Source organism: Diuraphis noxia, unplaced genomic scaffold (assembly GCF_037042655.1).
Source record: "Diuraphis noxia isolate RWA-SAM2 unplaced genomic scaffold, SU_Dnox_SAM2 contig0004, whole genome shotgun sequence".
Taxonomy (NCBI): domain Eukaryota; kingdom Metazoa; phylum Arthropoda; class Insecta; order Hemiptera; family Aphididae; genus Diuraphis; species Diuraphis noxia.
This window is the reverse complement of record NW_028301714.1, coordinates 38,623,509-38,646,879: the sequence shown is the minus strand read 5'-3', so window position 1 is coordinate 38,646,879 and position 23,371 is coordinate 38,623,509. Positions and strand designations below refer to the sequence as shown.

General features: G+C 25.7%; 1 protein-coding gene across 3 annotated transcripts in view; it reads right to left on the bottom strand.

The window, feature by feature from the left end:
- LOC107163247 (uncharacterized) overlaps positions 1-23,371 on the bottom strand; it is a 39,487-nt gene that overhangs the window by 2,055 nt on the left and 14,061 nt on the right. For all 3 annotated transcript variants that reach the window (XM_089225850.1, XM_015510562.2, XM_089225849.1), the window contains exons 16-35: positions 19,279-19,396; positions 18,997-19,218; positions 18,550-18,743; positions 18,379-18,489; positions 18,084-18,318; positions 17,728-17,925; positions 12,608-12,795; positions 12,432-12,542; positions 11,650-11,764; positions 10,737-10,955; positions 6,712-6,896; positions 6,526-6,642; positions 4,889-5,054; positions 4,566-4,703; positions 3,877-4,085; positions 3,675-3,779; positions 3,449-3,605; positions 3,204-3,383; positions 2,940-3,139; positions 2,260-2,385 (exon numbers count right to left, since the gene is read on the bottom strand). In XM_089225850.1, coding sequence (XP_089081976.1) covers positions 2,260-2,385; positions 2,940-3,139; positions 3,204-3,383; positions 3,449-3,605; positions 3,675-3,779; positions 3,877-4,085; positions 4,566-4,703; positions 4,889-5,054; positions 6,526-6,642; positions 6,712-6,896; positions 10,737-10,955; positions 11,650-11,764; positions 12,432-12,542; positions 12,608-12,795; positions 17,728-17,925; positions 18,084-18,318; positions 18,379-18,489; positions 18,550-18,743; positions 18,997-19,218; positions 19,279-19,396 — 3,294 coding nt within the window. The remainder of the gene's footprint in view (positions 1-2,259; positions 2,386-2,939; positions 3,140-3,203; positions 3,384-3,448; positions 3,606-3,674; positions 3,780-3,876; positions 4,086-4,565; positions 4,704-4,888; positions 5,055-6,525; positions 6,643-6,711; positions 6,897-10,736; positions 10,956-11,649; positions 11,765-12,431; positions 12,543-12,607; positions 12,796-17,727; positions 17,926-18,083; positions 18,319-18,378; positions 18,490-18,549; positions 18,744-18,996; positions 19,219-19,278; positions 19,397-23,371) is intronic.

The window sequence follows — 23,371 nt, the reverse complement described above, 5'->3', positions numbered from 1 at the left end:
TTTTTAAAAGACGTCAGTTTACTCTAAATTTTAAACTCATAAAGCTAAACCTGATCTGCTGAGTGTAAAATTTACTATGTTACGTACTTGTTAGGCGGAGACAACACATGCGGATTGCGGATGCCGGATAGTATAACATCCTCTTAATCAGAAGACATGAACATATTTTATCACATTGCAATTTTATGTAAACATAAAGTTTATTTATAATTGTTTAAAGTTTAAACATATTTAATCAATATTATTTATAAAATATAATTTTGTGTTATTGTGCTCAGTTTATCATTAAGAGGACGTTACGCCTGCATACGTTGTCATCATCTTACAAACGCATAACATAGCAAATTGTATGCTCAGCAGATCACGTATAGCTCCGTTAGTATAAAATTTAGAGTAAATTGTCCTCTTACAAAAATTAAAGGTGACATTATTATCCAGGGCATCTCATAGGCTTTTTATTATAATTTAATTTTAAAGTGAGTTATGTGTATTTTAAAATTGTAAATTGTTTGTATATCTTAAAATACACATAACTCACTTTAAAATTAAATTATAATAAAAAACCTACATTATGCCCTCGATAATAATATTACCTTTAATTTTTGTTAGAGGTCAATTTACTCTAAATTTTAAACTAACGGAGCTAAACGTGACCTGCTGAGCATACAATTTGCTATGTTACGCACTTGTAAGACGGAGACAACATATGCGGGTGTAGCGTCCTCTTAAGTAGCAGAAGTGCATAACAATATTATAGATACAACTCTTACGATAATAAAAGATTATACAATCTGTGATATTGTTAAACAGCAACAGACAGTCCTTAAATATGCAAAATATTCTTTTAATATTAAAAAAAATTCAGTTTAAATTTATTTTAGGTAACAAAATAACCTACGTGCTATCGCAATTGATAAGGAATACCTGGAGATTAATTTTTATTAAAATCCAGAAATTAATTATTTATAAACAGAATTATTTAGTGAACATTATACCTATCAAAGTGCTGATATACGTGAAATATATTCATTATATGCCGATATTACAAAAATATTCTCAAATATTCTCTAACGTGATAAATATTCTCTAACCCATAAAATATGCTTTTTTATGCAGAATAATTTTTTTCCTATGAATTCTGTGTTTCATGAATCGTAAAGATTTCTCACTCCCACTTAACTGCATAGACTAGAAACAAATATGTAAAATCATAAAAATCCTACCTCTAGCCATTAGTAACTAATAATCCAATTGTAATTACCAAAATTAATTTTTTTTTTTAATTATAAACATTAATTCTAATACACAAAATTATAAAATGTTATTGAAAAGATTCAAATGGGCCTATATAATTTTTCAGACCCACCATTGTTTTGCTAAATATGATGGAAAAGTTAGTGATGCACCATGTATTTTTTTTCAAATACAATGTTTTAAAGTTCCCCATAAACTTTTATAGAATATGACAAATTTTTGGAGAGCTACAGTTTTCACAAGGAATATCAATTATTAGATTAAGGTTTTTTTCCAAGCATAGTAAAACAGTGGTTAATCTTCTAGAAACTTGGGCATAAAAAAAATTTTAAATGCACTATATATTTCTATTAATTTCCTACATAGAGTATTTTTTTTTGTTTTTAAATCTTTAGTATCATTTTTTACATTTATAGAGTATTGTCAAAAATTACTAGAAATTCTTTCCCAATAGTATCTAGACTATATCTGCAAGCTATAAATATGTGGAAATTCTGAAATGATATCTTACTAATATAACTTAATTTTCAAGTTCATTGTGTCAATCAACTTAAACCACAGCCAATTGATGTTGATATCTTTAAGGATTTTATTTTAATCTTATAAGGTGAAAATATTTTAAGTCTAAATAAACTAATATTGGCACTATTTTTTTTAGTATTTAAAAATGATAAGAAGATGAAATTACACAGATTACATTAAATGAAAAGACAATTTTTTTCATAAAAATAAAAATCATAAGTATTTTATTTTTTATTTAGTAAACCTTAGAACTATGTCATCATATGTTATCAAGAATTTATAGTTTTATAAGTTTGGATAATAAATGAGATATTTTTATTAAACAAAAAATTATTTTGATAACAGATTTTAATATTTCACAAAATCGTAAACGTCTACTAAATAAATTTACTAAATTAGATAAATAGACATTTATTTTAATTTCTTGACTTTAAACTTGTTTATAACTTTCAGTTTGAATATTATTAATTAGAATATACTTACAATAGAAAGAATTGCGTTTGGTGTAATAAAAGTTTTTTTGAAATGATTTTTGATAACTTCAATTTCATTTTTTGTTTTTAATGGTGGCATGTTTTGTAGTTGAACTTTTATGACAAAATCTTGAAACTGAAAAAAAATCCATACATTTAAAATTGGAATATTTAACAAAAATAGATTAGTAGGTAATTTTTATACCCATCTTAATAATATAATCAATAAAATATAGTGTTTCAGGTCTTTTCATCATACTATAAGAATCTCATAATAGTGTGTGGATTATAATAAACCTATTTTGAATCTTGTAAAAGCGACATTTTAAATGTATGAACATTAGAATGATACCTATCTCATTCAATTTTTAAAATTTTAGTTTATTATGCTCAGAAATGAAAATTATTAAAAATGAAAATTATAAAAATGTTGATTATTTTGATCAAAATTAAATTATTTCACAACATTTTTTTATTTCTAAATCACAAGATCTAAAACATTTAAAATACAAATTAACATATTGAAATTAGAGATTTTTGGGGATGACAATATTGCAAATTTAACAAGATAAATATCACAAGTATATATCCTTAAAAATCCTATGTTCATTGGAACAAAATAGATTTTCAACTACAATAGATTAATAATATATATTTTAATAAAGTCTTTAAACTACTAATTATAAATACTTTTTCCAATTCTTTTGGCAAATCAAATATATCTTCAGCATTTACTATTTCTGTATTCCCATAATCCAGGTAAAAAACATGATATTCATTATCAATTATGTTTATAATTTGAGCACGAGAATTCATAACCACATTTAATAATGACTTCACACATACTTTATCGCCAATTTTCAACATTTCTTTAGGGATATTATTATTAACTGAAAAATTGTAAATAAAATATATACATACTTATTAAATAAGTTATTTAATGACTTAACATACCATTTCTATAATATTTCAACATCTGTTTGTTGAATGCATTAAAGTTTTCAATAAATTCATATGATGCATCGCGGATAAAAATTGAATTGAAGTTCTCAAAATTAGTTATGAAAACGGATGAACCACTCTTAATAGGATGAGATGGTTTCTCCATTGTACTTTCTTTTGTCTCGGGAATGACTAGTTCAAAATTAAAATTTATAAACATAATTTAATTTTAAAAAAAAAATAGAATTAATTATTACTAATTTTTCTTTCTAATCTCCGCTGCTGAGATACAGTCTCCCTAGAAGAAGAATCATTAGAAAATAACTTTTGTATTTCATTATTAAGAGACACACTGCTTTGCAATTCTTTTAATACAACTTGTCTATGCCATTGTTCAGCTTTTTTATCATATTCCTGTGAATACAAAATATAGTTTTTATTTATTAAAAATAATATTCTGGTATACTCATAAAATAAACATACCATAACATATATTTTTCCTTTCAATTGAGATAGATATTGTATTATCTTAGAATTTAAGATCTTGTTTAAACCGTTAAGTGAAACTCTACGAGCCATAGTTGGTATCTAAAAAAATATCATTATAATTACTGTAATAAATTATTTTAGCACATTTGAATAAATAATTTAAGTAAGTATTAATATTATTATATTTTCTACTCACTTTATTTAATGATACATAGTTAGGCAATGCAAATAAATGTTTAGATGGGATCAAATCAATTTGACCAATATCAATTAAAGAACATTTGATCATATTTGTATTATCAAAACCTGGGATGTTGACTCTAGCTCTATAAATACCTCCATGTTTTGTAGAATATACTGCAACAATATCATTAGTCTTTGCGGCTATTGGTTTGTAATTTTCACCTATAAAAAATTGTTTAGTATATCAATCAAAACAAAGTTTAATACTTATAAAATGTTTATATACTAAAAAGTAAAAACACCAAATAATTAACATTTAACAGTAAAATCTTTGTTTTATAATAAAATATATAATATAATAAATATGATTCAATTGATTCATAACCAATCATAAGTCAGGTTCAGACTTTTTTTAAGCCAGTTGCGAATTAAGTTTAAGTTAAATATTATACAGATATTTGCTACAAATTTTTCAATATAAAAATATTATCAGAAAAAAAGTAAAATGTCAAAATGTACTATTTTCAAACTATTAGTTTTAGCTTTAAATGTTATAGTCCCTAAAATTATGTACAACTTGTCTACTTCAAAACTACAGTTGAACAAATTACTTGAAGCACTAGTGTATTTATTGGAAAATTGCTTATCTTAGAAATTTATTTAGTTTTAGAAATAATACATGTAACCAAAACTTAATCTTACTATTTTCTCTTTTTAGTTGGTCTAAAACATTCTTAAATTCGTCATATAATTTAATTTTTCTTACAAAAATATTGTCAACATTATTTCCAAATAAAAATTCAACATGATCTCCACTTTGCCAACTATTAATATTTGAACCTGAAAATTTAAATATGCATTTTATTATTCTAAGAATAATTTTAAATACAATTGGAAATATGAACATAATCATTAGTAGTATAGTCAATAAATAATTTCTTTAAAATCACAAAACAATTATTTATAAATTATTAGAGTAGAAAAATAAAGCCTAAAAAAGTCTATATGTAGTAATATTATCTTACCATTAGTTTTTATTATTTGAGAATTGGATGTAGCCAATTTAGGTAAATTTGCATTGTTGTCAGATGTATTATACATCTTGACTAAATCATCAACAATATCTTGTCCACTACTTTGTTTTATTAAACTTACTTCATTTAAATAATTGAAATTACCCTCATCATACCTCTGTTAAAAAAAAATATATTTAATACAAATTATATTTTCAATTAAATAAATGTATACCTATAAGGTTATAATCCAAGTATCTAAAAAATGATAATTGTATAAAAATAAAGTTTATTAAAAGTGTAAATTATAATAAATTGTGGGTACACTTATCACTTTTAAGCAACAGTTTTCCATTCATGGTAAACCAAAATAAAACTGTTATAAGTGGATTGGCATATAGGAAAATCATATTTTATAAATACAACTATTAACTAATATACTAGTCTTATAATCTTATTATTTTAAATTATATTATATTATTGTTATTAAGGTATACAATTTTGCTAGTCTTAAAAATGGATTGCCTAAAATTCCACTAAGCTTAACATTTGAAAGTTATCAAAGATAGTTCGAATAAAAATAAAAAGTTATAACATGTTTCATACATATAGTAATATTGTTGATAATAATAAAACCTTTGAGGATCCAATAAAATATTGTCAACATTTAAGAATCTTATATTTACAAAAATGCATGCAAACACATTGCAAAGTGAAAAGGCGTAAAAACTATGTTGTTTGCTGTTAACATTTTAATGAAATACTAAAGTTGTAGTTTATCAGAAAAAAGTGATACTGATATATCACTATTACTTGTCTTACCCTTAATCATATCATGTGTACAACATATTTTTTTCAAAACTACTCTACAAACCTTTCTAACAATATATCTAATTTCCTTTATTAAAGTGGAGTTATTGGTACAACAAAAGAAAGTACCTAAGTATTAATAAATAGATATCCTTTAATATGAATTATAAGTTTTATAAGAATTATATATCAACAATTAACATATGAATATAAGTACCTTGTTAAAATTACGCTTATACTCAGAAAATTCTTTCAACTAATATTTTAATTGCTAGAGTATTTAAATTGCATTTGCAATATTAAATATTTTTTATAAAACTAATGGCTTAGAAACACTGATTTTAAATTTTAAAGGATAGTATCTGCTTGGTTGTTTAATTTGTTGAAATTCATGATCATAAAAACTTTTCAAATAATAATAAAGATAATGTTGGTGACGCGGTAATACCATAATGTTTTAAATAAATTGATGATTTATTACTTTTTACAACATTATTATTTAAGGATAAATGTTCAACAGAGTAATTTTTGTACAATAAGTGCCAAAGAATATTATTTTTACTAAAAACAGAGGTTAGGTTAAGAAAGATAGTTAATTTATACACAAAAATTGTTAGCAATAAATATCACCAAATTATCTACCTCTGATTATTGTGAAAATAAAACACTTAGTATCGCTAAAATGGTACACCTAACTACCAAAATAAAATATCAAACAATTTCATACCGATTAGCCTAAAATTTCATTGAATTGGTAAAATTAAATTTAAATAATTTGGCTATATTATGTATTAAACTATTAAAGTGTAATCATATCAATAAAAAAAAAGATAACTCACTAAAATTAACGGAACTGGATCATTTTGCCACAAATTATAAAAATACTCTTTAACACTTGTAGCTAAAGTTAAACCTGTTGTACCTTTAAGGCCAACCTTTAGAGCTAGACCAGGAATCTATAAATAAATATATTAATGTAAAAAATAATAATAAAAAAACAATAAATTAGCTAGTTTATAAGTTACATTTTTTAAACTATTTGGAAGTTCAAAGATGTTACTATCAAGCACGTCTATATTTTTTCCAAGATCCATTAAGAATACAGAATACTTATTTCCACATTTATCAAGTACTTTAGCACGGTAAATATTCTCTTCAAATTTCACTCTTACTATATCCTTATATTTAGGATTCTCTTTTACAATAATATCTAAAATAAATAAAATAATACATAATTTTATGCATAAAGAATACATTTATAAGTTCATAATAATATTATGCAAATTACAACTATTACTAACTACTGAAGTTATTGTATTTATTTAATTTGATTTCAATCAGCTAAGCCTCTTCATATTTAAACAATTAAAACCACTATACAGTGTGATCACGATAAGTGGAAACACTCAATAACTATGTGCAGGCTTCATATATTTCAATTCTGCTTTTTCGGCTAACTAATAAACATTATTATACACATTTTCAAATAATTAGACTATTTTTTTGACACTTAACTTTGCGCATGCGCACAATAACTTTTTTTTTTTAAATGGCATGATCCATTTTTGACCACAAATTATTTATTTTGGTATTTTTTTATGAATTTTAGTGGTTGAATTTCTTTTCTAAGTCAAAAAATGACCGAGTTACAGCAATTTGATTTTACATTATTTGCACGGGTATAACAGATTATAAAATACTTAGTTAATAATAAAAAAATAAAAATAACTAATCCAATTTATGAAATACCTGTTTACCTATTGTAATAACGTAAAATCAAATTGCTGTAACTCGGTCATTTTTTAACTTAGAAAAGAAATTCAACCACTAAAATTCATAAAAAAATACCAAAAAAAATAATTTGTGGTCAAAAATGGATCATGCCATTTAAAAAAAAAAAGTTATTGTGCGCATGCGCAAAGTTAAGTGTCAAAAAAATAGTCTAATTATTTGAAAATGTGTATAATAATGTTTATTAGTTAGCCGAAGAAGCAGAATTGAAATATATGAAGCCTGCACATAGTTATTGAGTGTTTCCACTTATCGTGATCACACTGTATATTATAACAATTGAAGGGTTTAGGAAAAAAAAACAATAGCAATTCTATTTCTGTATACTTTTCAGAAGAGTAAAAACAAATTTTAGCCTTCTACCCATCTAATAATTAAAATGAACTATTTTAGTAAAATGTATCAACACTATCAACTTAAAAAAGCAATTCAAAATGTTTGATTATTAGAAGAGATAAATATATATATATCAAAATATAAAAGTACTAAGTTTTCAATTAAATAAATATTTCAAAGTTGGACTAACCTACTAGAAAGATTATTTCACTGGATCAATTTAAACACTCAATTTTACTTTTAATGTGCAATCAAATCAAATCAGAAAAACTGTACTACTACTTTATTCATCTACCCTTTAATTAATTTTACACAATGTGTTCACCTTAGTAATTATGGAAAATATTTCAGCTGAATAACCTTAGATAATAATGGGGATTTTTAAGTAAGTAGAGTATACTACAATATATATTCTCAAAATTTTTTCACAATGATAATCATAATTAGTTCATGCACAACAAAATAAAATTTTAAATGGCTTAACTTATTACTGAATTTCAATAACCCTACTTTTTTCAACCAACTTTGTGCATTAACTTTTTTCTTCTTCAAAATGACCAAAGGTTAAACTAACAAGATAAATGTTAAAAGTCGCTAAATTTATTTTATTTTATTTGATAACAAGTTTGTTATTTTTTTTTTTCAACACTAAACACTTATGGTGGATCAGCATAAACAACAGTTCTTAAAGATTTCTTTAGTTTTGCCAAAAAACTATTTGATGAAAACAAAAATCCAGAATTACTTTTCTTTAATTAAAAATTATATTATAAGGTAACAGGTTATAATAAGGATGGGTTAATGTATAATTATAAAATAGAATAGTGGGTAGTTATGTAATGCTTAAATTACCTACTTAAGTTATCTTTTATTTCGTATTTATTATGTGGAGGCTGGACCGCCATAAAGTGTCAATGGACAATTGATAATAATTTAAACTCATAGCTCCACATTTTTAAGTAGGTAAAAATCATTGGTATTGAATACAGTAATATAAAAAAACAAAAATTTGTTGACACAATAATATTAATAAAATTTAACTTAAGTAGGTAATATAAACATTACATAGGTTAACCATTTTTTAATATAATTGTGTACATAAAACTTATAATATCTATAACCTAATACTAAAATTTTCAGAGGTAAAGAAAATTAATTTGACATTAGTGTTATCATGAAAATGGATTTTGTTCTTTGTCAAATAATCATTTTACCAACATGTCTGCAAATTGTATTCAAGGCCTACTAAAAAAAAGAAAATCAAGTCTCATTAAATTTCATGGAATGTATAATTATTTGTTTATTTGAGCATATTCATAAAAATTCTCAGTTTTATTTTTAGGTATTATCTTACATTAATAGTATGAATAGAAGCTCACTATCCGTGATTCTGTATCCTTAATAAATAAGAAAGACCATTAATGTTTAATCATTAAACAACTGTAAAAACAATAAATTTGATGATAGAAAGTTTATTCATTAGTTGCTTGAAAAAAATAATTTAAGTTTAGTATTAAGTTTGGACATTAGTATAGTGGAAGGAAAACGTTTTGAGAATTAAATCAGAATTTTTTTTTTTTTGTAATTTCTTCTATCTTTATGAAAATTCCAATAGAAATCAAAGGTTATCCAGATGAAATATTTTGTGTTTCTAATTACTAAATTATTAAACACATGTTGTATATTATGTGATTATTAGCTATAAATAATTATAAAATAACAACTAAAAAGAGTATAAAACCCCTATTTAAGGACAAAATTCATTAATTTTTTCATATATTCATATATCCATCAATATATTAGTCAATCAATTAGTAGTCAAAAACAATCAATCAATTAAACTGAAATTTCAGAAATAGTTGTTATGCTATAAAATAAGTTTTGTTGTCGAGTACGGTCACTATAATGGATGAATTGCATTTTAAATACAATGATTAACCATTGTTCATTGATTACAAAAATTATAGTTATGAAGATAGGCCTCTATCTTTAAACATATTTAGTAACATTACTCAAAATTAGAGATGTTACGAACTTTTCGATTTTCGAACTGAACTTAACCGAATTCTGGGTGTTCGGTTTGGTTCGAAAACCGAACTGGAAATTCCAAATAATCAAACCGAACCAAATATCTAATAGTTCCGTTCGATAATCAAACCAGAGAAATAAAAATAAAAGTCGATGGAGTAACGGCTAAAATTATAAATTATAATTAAAAAATTAATAATTAATATTTATTATTTATTACTATTGTTATTGTTAATTGCGTGTTTCAACCGGCCGCAGCACACTTGTCCTTTCCTATCCCCCATAGCCAATGACCAAATGCGCATTAACCGAAACTGTCAAGATAGTAGATACTCCGTGCGGTGGGGAAGGGGGACTTCGTTATGAAAACCCTCGATACAAAAATAGATTGTTATTAGTTGTTTAATGTTTGCTGATATTGATGTTTTTGCTTTTTTTTTATCAGTTATCATCATATTAATAATTAAAAATTAAAAATCTCATGCATAATTATTAACTATTAAAGTATTTTAAGTATTTAAGTAAATAGTAGTAAAATCTTTACTCAATAATTCTGAGGGGTATGGTGGCTAAATGATAAATAAATAAATATTTAATATTAAATAAAATAATACCCAATTTAACTTTTAATATTCGGTTCGGGTTCGATTAAAAGTGTGTAGGTTCGGATCGTTCGAGTTTGTTAATTTAAAGAAAAGTTCGGTTCGAATTCGGTTTGGGTTTGGTTTGACCTTAAATATTATGGTTCGTAACATCTCTACTCAAAATCTAAAATACATACATACGTATACGTGCATACATTTGATTTAATTTTAATATTATCAATACACATTTAAATGCGCACTCAATAACAATTACATTAAATAATTTATAGTACTAAAAATATTATAATTACCATTTGCCATTTTAGAATTTATGATCAAACTAAAATTTTCTGGTTTAGTATTATTTTTAGAACATTTACAAAGGTATAAATGGTTAAAATCTTCAAAATGAGTACAAAAAACAATATCACCAGTTCTCAATTCAATATTTGGTATGACTTCTGGTTCAAGTGAGCTTATCAACACTGCCTCATCTTCAGTAATATTTTGTGTTTTTTGAATAGATTCTTCTACAAATCAGAAAAATAGAATAATCTTATACAGAAAAACCTAATTAAAAATATTCACACTACTAAAATAGTAGTTATGTGAAAAATATTTTATGCTGCAGACAATTAAAAATAGTTGATTTATTAAAAAATTTTACAAGATTTCAAAAGTATCAATAACACAATATTTAAGAAATCAACACCAAAAAAAAAACTGAAAAGTCATGTTTTAAGCGTGAAACATACTTCATGAAAAATAAGTAATGGAAATATAAATTTGTATAGTTTAAGAGGACGCCACACCCATATGCGTTGCCTCCGTCCTACAAATGCGGAACATAACTTGAGCGGGAATGAACAACTGTTCTCCCTCAGTATTTACGGTAGAATTATCAGAATTTCACAATAGATAGGAAAAACTTTATCTGTGTCATAGAGTCGTTATTTCTTTGATCACATAAATATAAAATTAAAGTTATTAGCTCAAAAAAAAAATTTTTTTTTCATTTAATTATTAAAAATTATTGGTTTGTATCATCTAAAAAAGTAAAGACGCTATGACACAATCAAAGATCTTACTTATCCGTTGAGGAATTTTGATAATTAAGTACTTAATTATTAATTAAGTATATATTTAAATAATTTAGGTAATGTATATAATTGTTGTTCGTAATAATAATAAAAGGTTAGATAATGAGATTAGGTTAAGACATGCCTTTAGTATCAATTGGTTTGTCCAACATTTTGTATAATTCATCAAAAACATCACAGTTATTCTTTCCTTTTAAACTAGCTTCTTTTAGTCCGTTCGGGTTTTCTTCATCATATTCCTATATAAAAAAAAGTTATCAATAAACATATTATTTTGATTTACAATAACCATTTACTTATTTGAAAATAAATATTTTTTTATGAGAAAACAGTAAAACTTACAACATAATTAATTTTGTGTTTTTAAGTTTCATTTAAAAGTAAATTAACCTATTATTCAATTTAAAAGTAAGAACATACTATGTGCTTTTATGTTAGTTTTTATAAGATAATACATTTAAAGTGTATAATGAACATTTTAATAAAAAATATTACTCGTGACCAAATTTAAAATTTAAAAATTGTAAAGTAAAATATTCTTTTCGTAATAGATAAAAGTTTACTCAAATATTAAAAATTAACAACAAAAATTTGGATCTTCTGTGCAAGTATTTGCTTTGTTGTGCATATTTTTTAGACAAAGATAATACGTGTAGAAATGATGTCCTAATATCCTAGTGATTTTCTAACTTAATACTTAATATGAAAAACATTACATATTTTCAACTAATAATATTTTTATTGATGTGTTAAGAAATGTATACTGTGAATATAAAGGTTGTGTCAATGCCACGGATAAAAGTGCCTCAAGGCACTTTAAATATGTTCACTGAGCACTGGTTATCATTTAGATCTTATAATAGCAAATAGTAAAAAATATAATCAATGAAGTTCATAAATACTTACAATAAACAAAAGTTGATTTTCTAACCCTTCTACATATTTTGCCACTAAGTCGTCAGACTTATCAATTATTGGTGATCTTTTAATACCAATTTCTATACACAAACCAGGAATCTAAAAAATATAAATTATTACATTAAATTATCATTCTAAATAATTTGAATAAAATATATGACAACCTTTTTTAATTCTTCTGGTAATTCAAAAATTTCATCAGCATTAACCGTTTCATTATTTCCAAAATCAATAAAAGAAATATAGAAATGGTTTATATCAACTTTTTTAAGTATCTTCGCTCTATACATATAACCTTCAAACATTGCTTTAACAATATCTCCTACTCCAATTTCTAACTTTTTAATTTTTGCTACAATAAAAAAGATATATAAATTAGTTTTGATAATCAAAACAGAAATGAATAATTACATTATGATATTATATCCACCTATCATATGCTTATATATTTTTAAACATTTAGTTACATGAGTTTAAATATTTAGGAATCAACACAAAAATTAAATAAATTAATTTGTTGTATAAATTCAAAGGTTTCAAATAAAATATTTTATGTTGCATATTTTAATAACATTATGGATTTTTAATATTATTTTTTAAGTTTTTATAACATTTTTACAAATTGGAGTTTGATATAATATTTATTATTAATTTTTCAAAATGTTATGAAAGAAGCAACACACATTATGTCATATAGAAAAAAACATTTAGGTAATTTATATACTGATATAAGGTTTTGAGCAGTGGTGGTTTTTCCAAGGCAGTGCCAACTCTTGAAAATAAGAGAACAATTTGTTGGTATTATTTAATTATAAAATATTGTTCATTTATATATTTTTTTTGTTTATAAACTATACACTTATGAAAGGGAAATAAATAAAATATACGTAAGGGACTTTGGTTATTGATGTATTATAACGGTACTAAACTCAGTCTCAATCTTTAAGCAAGACTGTGATATCCATATGTAAGAAAAAACTATGTCCACGTTATGTGCACAACAGGTAAATACAATGATAATATTGTTTGTATTTATTACTGTACATTATAGCTGCCCTTCCATACGACCCAACTAGGCAGCTATATCCTAAGGAAGTAGCCACCATCACACTCTCTGGCATGTTTAATAGTACACAAATATAAGAACACAATATGACACATAAGGATAAAAAATAATACAAATAGAGCATGTGCAATTCTCTATATTTACTGCACATAACTGTTGCATCCATCAACAAATTTAGGCTCAGGCTGCCTGATTATCATTCTCATTTCTGGGAACAAGTGGTTTGATCATTCATTACACCAATGCCATTACATGTTATTATATACGAAAATAGTTATTATTAGGGCTCGGATGTTGTTGCACTTAAGAATTGAAATAAAAAAATATATTTTACCAAAAAAATTTAAAAAAATATATTAACAAATTATTTTATGAAATGGATTAAGTTATTTTATTAAGTAATATTATAAAGTTCTATTAGATAGGTTTTAAATGAGTAGATAATAAAAAAGATTCAAATTCAAATTCTCGTCGGTTGTCATTAAAAATCTGGTAAATTGTGCGGTCTTCTTATTTTTTCAGAAATCTACAAATAATTTTATCAAAATTTAAAACTTTTTATTTAAACTATTTTTGACTTGTTTTTTTAATAAAACCTTACCTTACCTTAAAAATTATTGCACTGTATAATCAACAAAAAAAAGTGAAAACATAAAAAAATATATAAAATTGTATTGAAAATGACGACAATCAACAAAACTGCAATAAAATTTAAAAAAGGTCAAAAATTGCAAAAAGTTGCATTTAAAATTTTTATATATTAATTATATCTAACCAAGTTAAGTCTATGCTAGAAATGAGCAGCTTATCAGTAGTCACAAATGTATATACTGCAGATTAGTATGGGGATCGCAAAATATGGGCATTGATAGTTTACAATGCCATCTATATAAAGCACTGACTTAGGGACGTATTATTTGCACTAGGGCTAACCAGGGCGACAAAATGTGGAGTAATTAGGGGATTTAAAAAAAATGTATTTTATTTAATTTAAATTTTTTATATACCATATAATATATCACTTTTATTTGTTATATCAAATACAATAAGATATTTCTAATAGAAATAATAATTATTTTTGTACTTAATACGAATCCAAAATAAATAAATTATAGCTGTATAAGAGCAATTTTTAGTTAAGATATCCTATTTAGGTGAAAATAGGTACCTATAGAGGCAGAAAAATTTTTGATACATGACTCGTGTTTATCTATTTTTAATGAAACATTTATATTTTTCCCCGAGTTTGATTTAGCGACAATCGTCAAATGTTGATCATGGATTATTATGATTATAATTAGAAAATTATACACGTCTTGTTTAAAATATTATTATTATTATTAGTGTTACTAATGCAATAATTCATTAGTTACATTAGTACAATGATGAGTGTTTTTTATTTATTTTTTTATATATTTTATAGACCCGATATTAAATTTGTATAATTATTATGATATAATAAATCTCCATCGACTAAGAAGTCTCAGAAATTTTAAAAATTTAAATATGTATGTTTCTAGCACAGATCCTGCACTATGGGAAATAAATGAAGCTACTAGAGACTATGTTGCGATTAACGACCCAAGCCAAAATTTGGACTACTTAAGATTTGTACGTTCAAAAAGAAATTATTCTAATCAAAGTAGACGATTATCTATTAACTTTTTTTAAATGTAAGCTTTTGAATGGAGAAAAAAGTATGAGAAATGATTTGATTTATTCAGAAAGCATGAGCTCAGTGCACTGTGTATAAATATTAATTTTGTCATGAGTCATGACCAAAGTTATAAATCAAATATTTTGGATATTTTTATTATGAGTACTTGTTTTTTTTTTTGTTTTAGTAAACAATATTGTTCATGTTAAATGTTACCAGTGGCGCCAAAGTAGTTTAAAAACAGTCGGTCAGACTAGGTAAAATAATGTAACTCACCACCTACCCCTAAAAAACTTCAAACAGACCCGTGGGGGGCAACGCCCCCCACACCCTCCTTCATATAATTACAAATAAGACATAGGTATCGTTCCAAACAGCAATGGTAAATAAATAATTTTAGCACAATAACATAATATTTTTATATTATAACATAATAATAATATAATGTATATTACAATCGTCAATCACTTAACCTATGTCTCTATAAGTAACTATTCTATACTATATTCTATAAATTATTAAAGCATTATATCAATACTAATTACTATACACGTTTAACGTTTATTTATTCAAAAATGGGTTGCATATTATATTACAAGTAAATACCCCATCATTTTTACTGATCATCCACGATCCACCAGGTCTACTGCTACCACCCACCAACCCAAAAAATTGGTCGGGCCTGTACCCCGTGTTCGGCGCCACTGAATGCTACTGTATTTTTCTTAATAAATGATATACCTATAATTTAATAATTAATGCTCCAATATACTGATATTGCAGATAGGAGCAGCAAAAATTATTAGCCCTGAGCAAAAAAAAACTTGAAATGCATATCTGCACTGACTGAGAACCAAAATTTGACACCAAATAAAACCACTGGTAGCACAGAAAACATTCAATACCCACTGCCCAGTATGAGAAAAAAGGAACATTTTGGTGTCAGTCTCCTGACCCCTGCCTACCAAGTCATTTCCAGTGCATTAGATCTTATTTCATGGTTTTAACTTATAATAAATTACAATTTGTAAGTATCTTAATTTATATTACGACTATTTAACTAATAAATGATTAAATTATTTAAAATGTTTAGTTTTCTGACAGATTCTGAGAGAAAAGTAAGGCTTTTAAACAAAATTAAGGGGTATTGGAGATGAGAATTTGTGTCACATGTTTAAAAAGGTACTAAGTTTTTGCCTCCTCAAAAATTTAATGCCAGAACCACTACTGGTTTTGAGCGTAATTACATTTAATGGGCCACTGTAATGGACGTGATAAATCAAAATTGATAATATATCATTACACACAAAAAAAATAGAGCTGAACCATCAGTAAGTTTATATTAAAAAGTATAGTTTAGTCTTTTAACCAAATATTTATATTACTATTAGTAATTTGTTTTACTATCAATAACACAGTAAGTAGAATTAATTTAAGCCGAAAACAAAATTAATTATACAAGACATTAGATAAAGTGAATATACTTGATCATATTATTAACAAGTCATTAATAATGACAATTGAATCAATTCAGACTCATGATAGAATAGTATTAATAGGTTCATGGTTTAAAACTACAATACTTTAAAATTAATGTTTATGAAATTAGTTGTCACACATTAAATAACAATTAATCTTCAAAAAATGTTTAATTTTTGTTGTGCTATAAATATATACTAATTATGGGAACTTGATACTATCATTCAGAATAGATAATTGTGCGGATTTAAAACTTGTACACATATTGTTATAAGAGGTGTATACTGTATATTAATGGTTGTGTATGTCTATTATCTATTAACTATTTATACCGTGAACCTAATCATACCATTTACTTTAATAATAATAATATATAGTTTTAATGTAATTATCAATTTTGTTTTAAGCAAAAATGAATTTAACTTACCAAATTACTTATATTAAAATAAATTACTTATAGCATTATAAAAATGCAATAAAATAATATACATTATATAGACAAATAAACTTCACTTTTTGACATCATCTTCACTCAGTTTTTCAAATGCAATTGAGTCATTAAACTCTAATTTAACACATCCATTAGTAACATAAACAATGGAGAGGTACAACTTGACACAAAATATATCACAGAATGAGTACCATAAAAGTTGATCATACTTATACATTTAAGTATAGACAACATATAAAACAATAAAACATATAAAATTCCTTCATAAAATTCATAAAATATACAAATTAAATTATCTTTAATCCACTTTTCCTAATATTAATTTCCTGAATTTACAAATTGTACACAAACAAATAAATAAAAGATTGGATACTCAACCTTGCTGTAGTGGGTTTGGTCACTGGGGTGGATTTAAAATTTAAATGAGTTGGGGCATTTTAAATAAAAGTTTTCAAAGGTAATAAAACTGTGAATAAATATACCACGATTGCTGTTTTCAACACAAATACAGCTATACTAGATTGTTTCATTATATTTAAAATGTATGGATATCATAGTTATATTTAATTCTTTTTTAAGTCAGGCCTGATTAAAATAATCGTGTTGGTATTATTAGTTTTTTGAAACTTACTCATATCTTGTATTGTTTTTTCAGTTACATAATTAAATTGATCTTCCTCAGAACCTCGAGAAACATATATAGAAGTTGAATCAAGAAAATACCTTAACTGAACTACTTCTTTATTCTTAAGTGGCTTAAACTTTATTTTATTGTCAATGACAACTGGTAATTCGTTGCATTCTTCAATTTTTAATTGACCAATCTCCGCTATAAATTAAAGAAAGAAACTAGGCTAGTCAGATGGTAAATGGTTAAAGAATACATTAACATTATAATATATTCAGTACACCAAAAAACTCTTGAGAAATTATTATACATTTTGAATTGTTTAAAATATATAAATATATTTGATTTAGAACACTAACCCGTACTACTGTCTATTGTTTCCTTTAATACTTTAACATTTTCTAAATCATGATCATCGGCGACATAAGTACATTTAATATTTTCAAAATGTGTTACAGTAGAATTTTCACAATTTTTGATAGATTTAATTTCACTAGGTAGTAATTTCAACACTTCAGTGTTCACTGAACTACCAGAATTCAATTCTCTTAGACTTATATTTTCTGAACTATCAATAATTTGTTTATTGTTTTCCTAGAAATAAATTTTAATTAAAAATAAGTTTAATAAGTGCCTGGGTAATTAATTACTTACAATACACAGAACTACATTATTTTCTATTAAGTTTGTAAAGAACTCTTGAATTTTATCTGTTACAACGGCATTAGGCGGAACGTCAATAGATACTGGAGTTGGTAACATTTTCTTTAAGCAAAATAATTTTAATTTAATTTAAGAACATAAATATCATATTTATTAACATACCTCTTTTAGCAATTCATCTGAAAGTTCAAATATCTGATCTAAATTAACTTTCTCAGTATTTCCAAAATCAATATAAGAAACATAGAATTCTGTATTGTCAATATTTATTATTTTAGCTCTAAAAAAACCATTGTATGAATTTGAATATACTTTGACAATATCTCCTATAAGTAGATTTATCTTTGTTACACGATCTAAAACAGACAATATTTGAATACAAATTGTGATAAAAATAGTATTTGATATTATTATAATTTAATTGCATATGGATTAATAGTTAATCCTAATGCAAATACATTTTAGATGAATCTCATGACATTAAAAAAAAAAAAACATCAATAAATCAGTCAAATTTTTACTTATCTTATTTGAATATAATATATTATATATATTTATAAAAATAAATAATATATATTTGATACAATGTATACATTACTCATAACTAACCTTCACTTTCCATAGTCTTCAAAATGATATGCAAATTATGCATTTCATAACTATTATTTTCACAATGTTTTATAGCTTTACATAAATATATATTTTTAAAATCTTTAAAATAAGAGACTATACAATAATCTCCACTTTTTAGCTTAATGGTTTGAAAGTCATTGATTAAACTTTTGTTTGATTTGATTATTGTGGCATTGTTAAGACGGTTGTTTGAAATTTCTGTTAATTAAAAATGATCTTAATGTATTTTAGAAACATTAAAAATAACAATGTTCATACCATTGCAAATTAATTGATTTTTTTTCAATTTTAAAAACTCTTCAAAAATATTTTCTGAATTGTCTTTTCTCCTTAAAGTAATTTCTTGATATCTATTGGGATTTCCTTCATCAAATTCCTAAAATGTACAAATAAAATTATCCTTAATCAATTTTTCTTATTAGTTTTTCTGAGTTTACAAATTATATACAAAAAAAAAAATAAAAGATTACTTTTATAAAGATAAGATACTCAACCTTGCTGTAGTGGGTTTAGTTACTGTGGTGAACTTAAAATTCAAATGAGTTAGGACATTTTAAATAAAAGTTTTCAAAGGTAACAAAACTGTGGATTAATATACCACAATTGCTGTTTCCAACACAAACACAACCATACTAGACTGCTTCTCACACGACTTCAAAAATTTCATGAAAGCATGCACAAGAAAATGGCATATATGGAATAACCAGACCATTAAACTTAACTAGATCAACCTTCAGATGGCAAATTCTAATACAGATCAAAAGCATGAAACCATTATATATCAGTTATCACCTAAGAATTGGACACATTAAGCTATCGTGGATTTCATGTCAAAAGATAAACCTTCCATCTGCAGATCTTGTTGCCTAAAACTTACTGACAAACATATCCTAACAGAATGCTATCTGTACGAGCGAAAGCAAATATACCTCAACTTGACCAAAAATCATTATGCAACCTTTGGAACACTCTCAGATCAAAACAAGGAAATTCTAAAAATTTTAAAATTAACTAATTATATCCACAAAATAGAATTAAATTTTTGAAATAATGTAATATTATGTAATATATAATAATTTTAAATAGTAATAAAGACATTTTAATTAATAGCTCCCTGCAAATTGTATTAACATCATAAACAAAAAAAAAAAATAACTTATACATTACATGACAAATCCATGAGCAGGATGGAGCCATAAAATGAGAATCTTCCAGATGACTTGTACCATATTGTGGCAAAGTAGTGTTAATATGTTGAAAAATTAATAACAATAATTTGTTTTAAACATGTAACACTATTGGTGTAGCTATTGCCACCACATTTTAATGTACAAAATTGTTGCAAATAATGTTGCAGGTTAACATAATTTATAAATACTTAACAAAAGCAATTTGAACAAAGGAAAACAATTTATTTATCTGGGGAAACCTAATGAAAGATGTCAGATGGAGTACTTATCTACAGGCTACAATTATTATTACTTAGCTAGTGAAGAAAATAATCTAATTTTTATAATTAAAATAATTGTTTGTTTGTTGTTTGCCATCATTACTTGTGTCAAGTTCAATTCATAGTAAGTCGCACATTTTAAAGTTAATTTTTCTCCGCTAAAGTGGATATAAAAAACATAAATGATGAAGGAAAAACAATTTTTTTTTTTTTCATTATTAATTGTTTATGGCATCAACTACATGGTTATTAGCCGGCGTTACATATTAAATTTACATTAATTACTTACATAATTGCTTTCTACTTATTACTTATAATTAAGGATTTACATTTTAATCTAAGTTAGAATATTTAAATCAGTTGACACAGTCCTGTTGAGTTGATGAAATTGAGGAGTTTATTGGTCGTCTTGGGAGTGGGTGATAACGTCTCGTATAGTGTATCGGGTAGTTTTAGTTCAATGCGACTTTCACTGAATTGATGACATTCTGTTAGTATATGCTTGACTGTGATGATTGTTCCACACGTCAGGCATGGTGGAGAGGGTCTTCTTTGGCCATGAGATATCCATGTGTCATGCGCGTGTGGCCTATTCGTAGGCAGACAAGAATTACCTCGTCTCTTCTGGACATCTCAAATGATTTGGGCCATGGTAGTATCGAGTGTTTTATTTCCCTTAGTTTATTGTTATCACATTTCGACCAAAGGTTTTGCCATTCATCCATGTACTTGAATTTGGTTGAGTTTTTAAGTCTCTGTCCGATATGAGGGGGCATACTTCAAAAGCCGTGGTACCTGTTGTTACTTTTGCTTTTAGATCAGCTATTTCGTTACCTCTTATGCCGACGTGTCCCGAGATCCATGCGAGTGATATACTATTTTTACATACATAGAGTTCATTAATTATATGACAGATAACTGGTTGCGACGTATTTAAATTGTATATGCTGATTAAGTTACTTGAAGAATCGGACATTAATAGATATTTCTTATCGTAAGTACAGGGAATGCTTTGAATGGCTATAAGTATCGCTAGGGCTTCTACAGTATAAATACTACATACCTCATTAGTTTTTAATTGTATGTTTATGTCATTAGATATTACGGTTAAACCTGACTTCTGATCGATTTTTGACGCGTCGGTATATATCTGTGTGTGTTCGGGGTACGATTGTAGAAGTTCGTAATGTAGACCTTTATAAATATTCTTATCTGTAGTATTTTTGTTGTATAATGATAGACTAAGGTCTATTATACTTTTATTGAATCGCCAAGGGGTATGTTTAATATGGTGCTTTGAATTGTATTGTTAATTAAGGTTTTCATTTTTAATAATGAAATCTTGTTGTCTTTCATAAATTGATCTGAGATAAGATGCATTTATTGGTTTTGCCTGGGACCTTTTTTTAAAGATTTTTTTGTACACTGGATTCTCTTGGTGTTTGGCTATTTTTAGAATGTACTTGGTTTCGAGCTGTTTTCTCCTTAAAGAAAGAGGAGGTTCTCCAGCCATACACAATATGCTTGGGACTGGGCTACTTTTAAATTCACCTAAAGATAAGCGAATGGCGAAATTTTGTATTGTATTTAGCATTTGTATGGTTCTATGGTTAGCCGCTCCATAAATTATTGAACCGTAATCAATTTTCGATCTAATTAAGGTTTTATATATTTTAATTAGACTGTCTGCATCAGATCCCCATTCAGTGTGAGCTAATGTTTTTATAATTTTTATTAATTTGAGCGTATGGATTCTTAACAGTTTGATGTGTTGGCACCAGTTGAGTTTATTATCAAATGTTAACCCAAGAATTTTAACATTGTCGCAGTAGCCAAGTGTTGTTTTTTCAAATTTAATCATAGGTTTGGTTGTTTTTCTTTGACGGGAGAAAAGAATGCATTTGGTCTTGTTCGGAGAAAAAGTGAAACCTGTTTCGAGGCTCCATTTACTTAACTTATCCAGTGTTAGTTGTATTTGATTTTTTATTGAATTCATATTTTTTCCTTTACAATATATCAGTGCATCATCGGCGAAAAGTTTGATAACCGTGGGTGGAGGGACTTGAGTTGACATTTCGTTAATTGAGATGAGGAATAATGTTACGCTTATAGATGATCCATGTACTAAGCCATTCTCGCTTGTGAACAGTTCAGATAAGGTATTTTTAATTTTTACTTGAAATGTTCTATCATAGATGTGATTTTTAATAAATTTGAGCATGTTACCATGAATGTCGAATTGTTGCATAATTTTTAACACCCTATGTCTCCAGACGGTGTCGTAAGCTTTTTTTAAGATCGAGGCTTATCAGTATTATATTTTGATGGTTAATTAGCGCGTCACTGATATCCGTCTGTAAGGTTACCACTATATCGTTAGTAGATCTATTTTTTCAAAAGCCGTGTTGATGAGGTGACAGTAAATTATGTTTTTCAAGATACCATATGAGTCTATGATTGACCATCTTTTCTATTATTTTACTCATAGTGTTAAGTAATGATAAGGGGCGGTAACCTTCAGTGGTGTGCAGGTCTTGACCATTTTTCGGTATAGGCACGACTATTGCTTGTTTCCAGTTGTTAGGGAAGTTTCCTAGCACCCATAATTTATTATATATTATTTAGTAGAATTTCTTTAGCTTTGATTGGCAAATTTTGAATGAAAACGAACGGAATATCATCAGGTCCACAACTTTTGCTTTTCATTTGGTTCAAACTGTTGTTTAATTCTGTTAGGTTAAATATATCGTTTAGTGCAATACAGTCGTTATTAATATTCATGTTTGGTTCGTATATTATTGGATTATTTTGTTCATATATTAGCTATTAGATAGTTTATTAGGTATGTCAAACGGCTCCATAACTATAGCTCCGTCATTGACTAGTATTTTAATTTGCTGT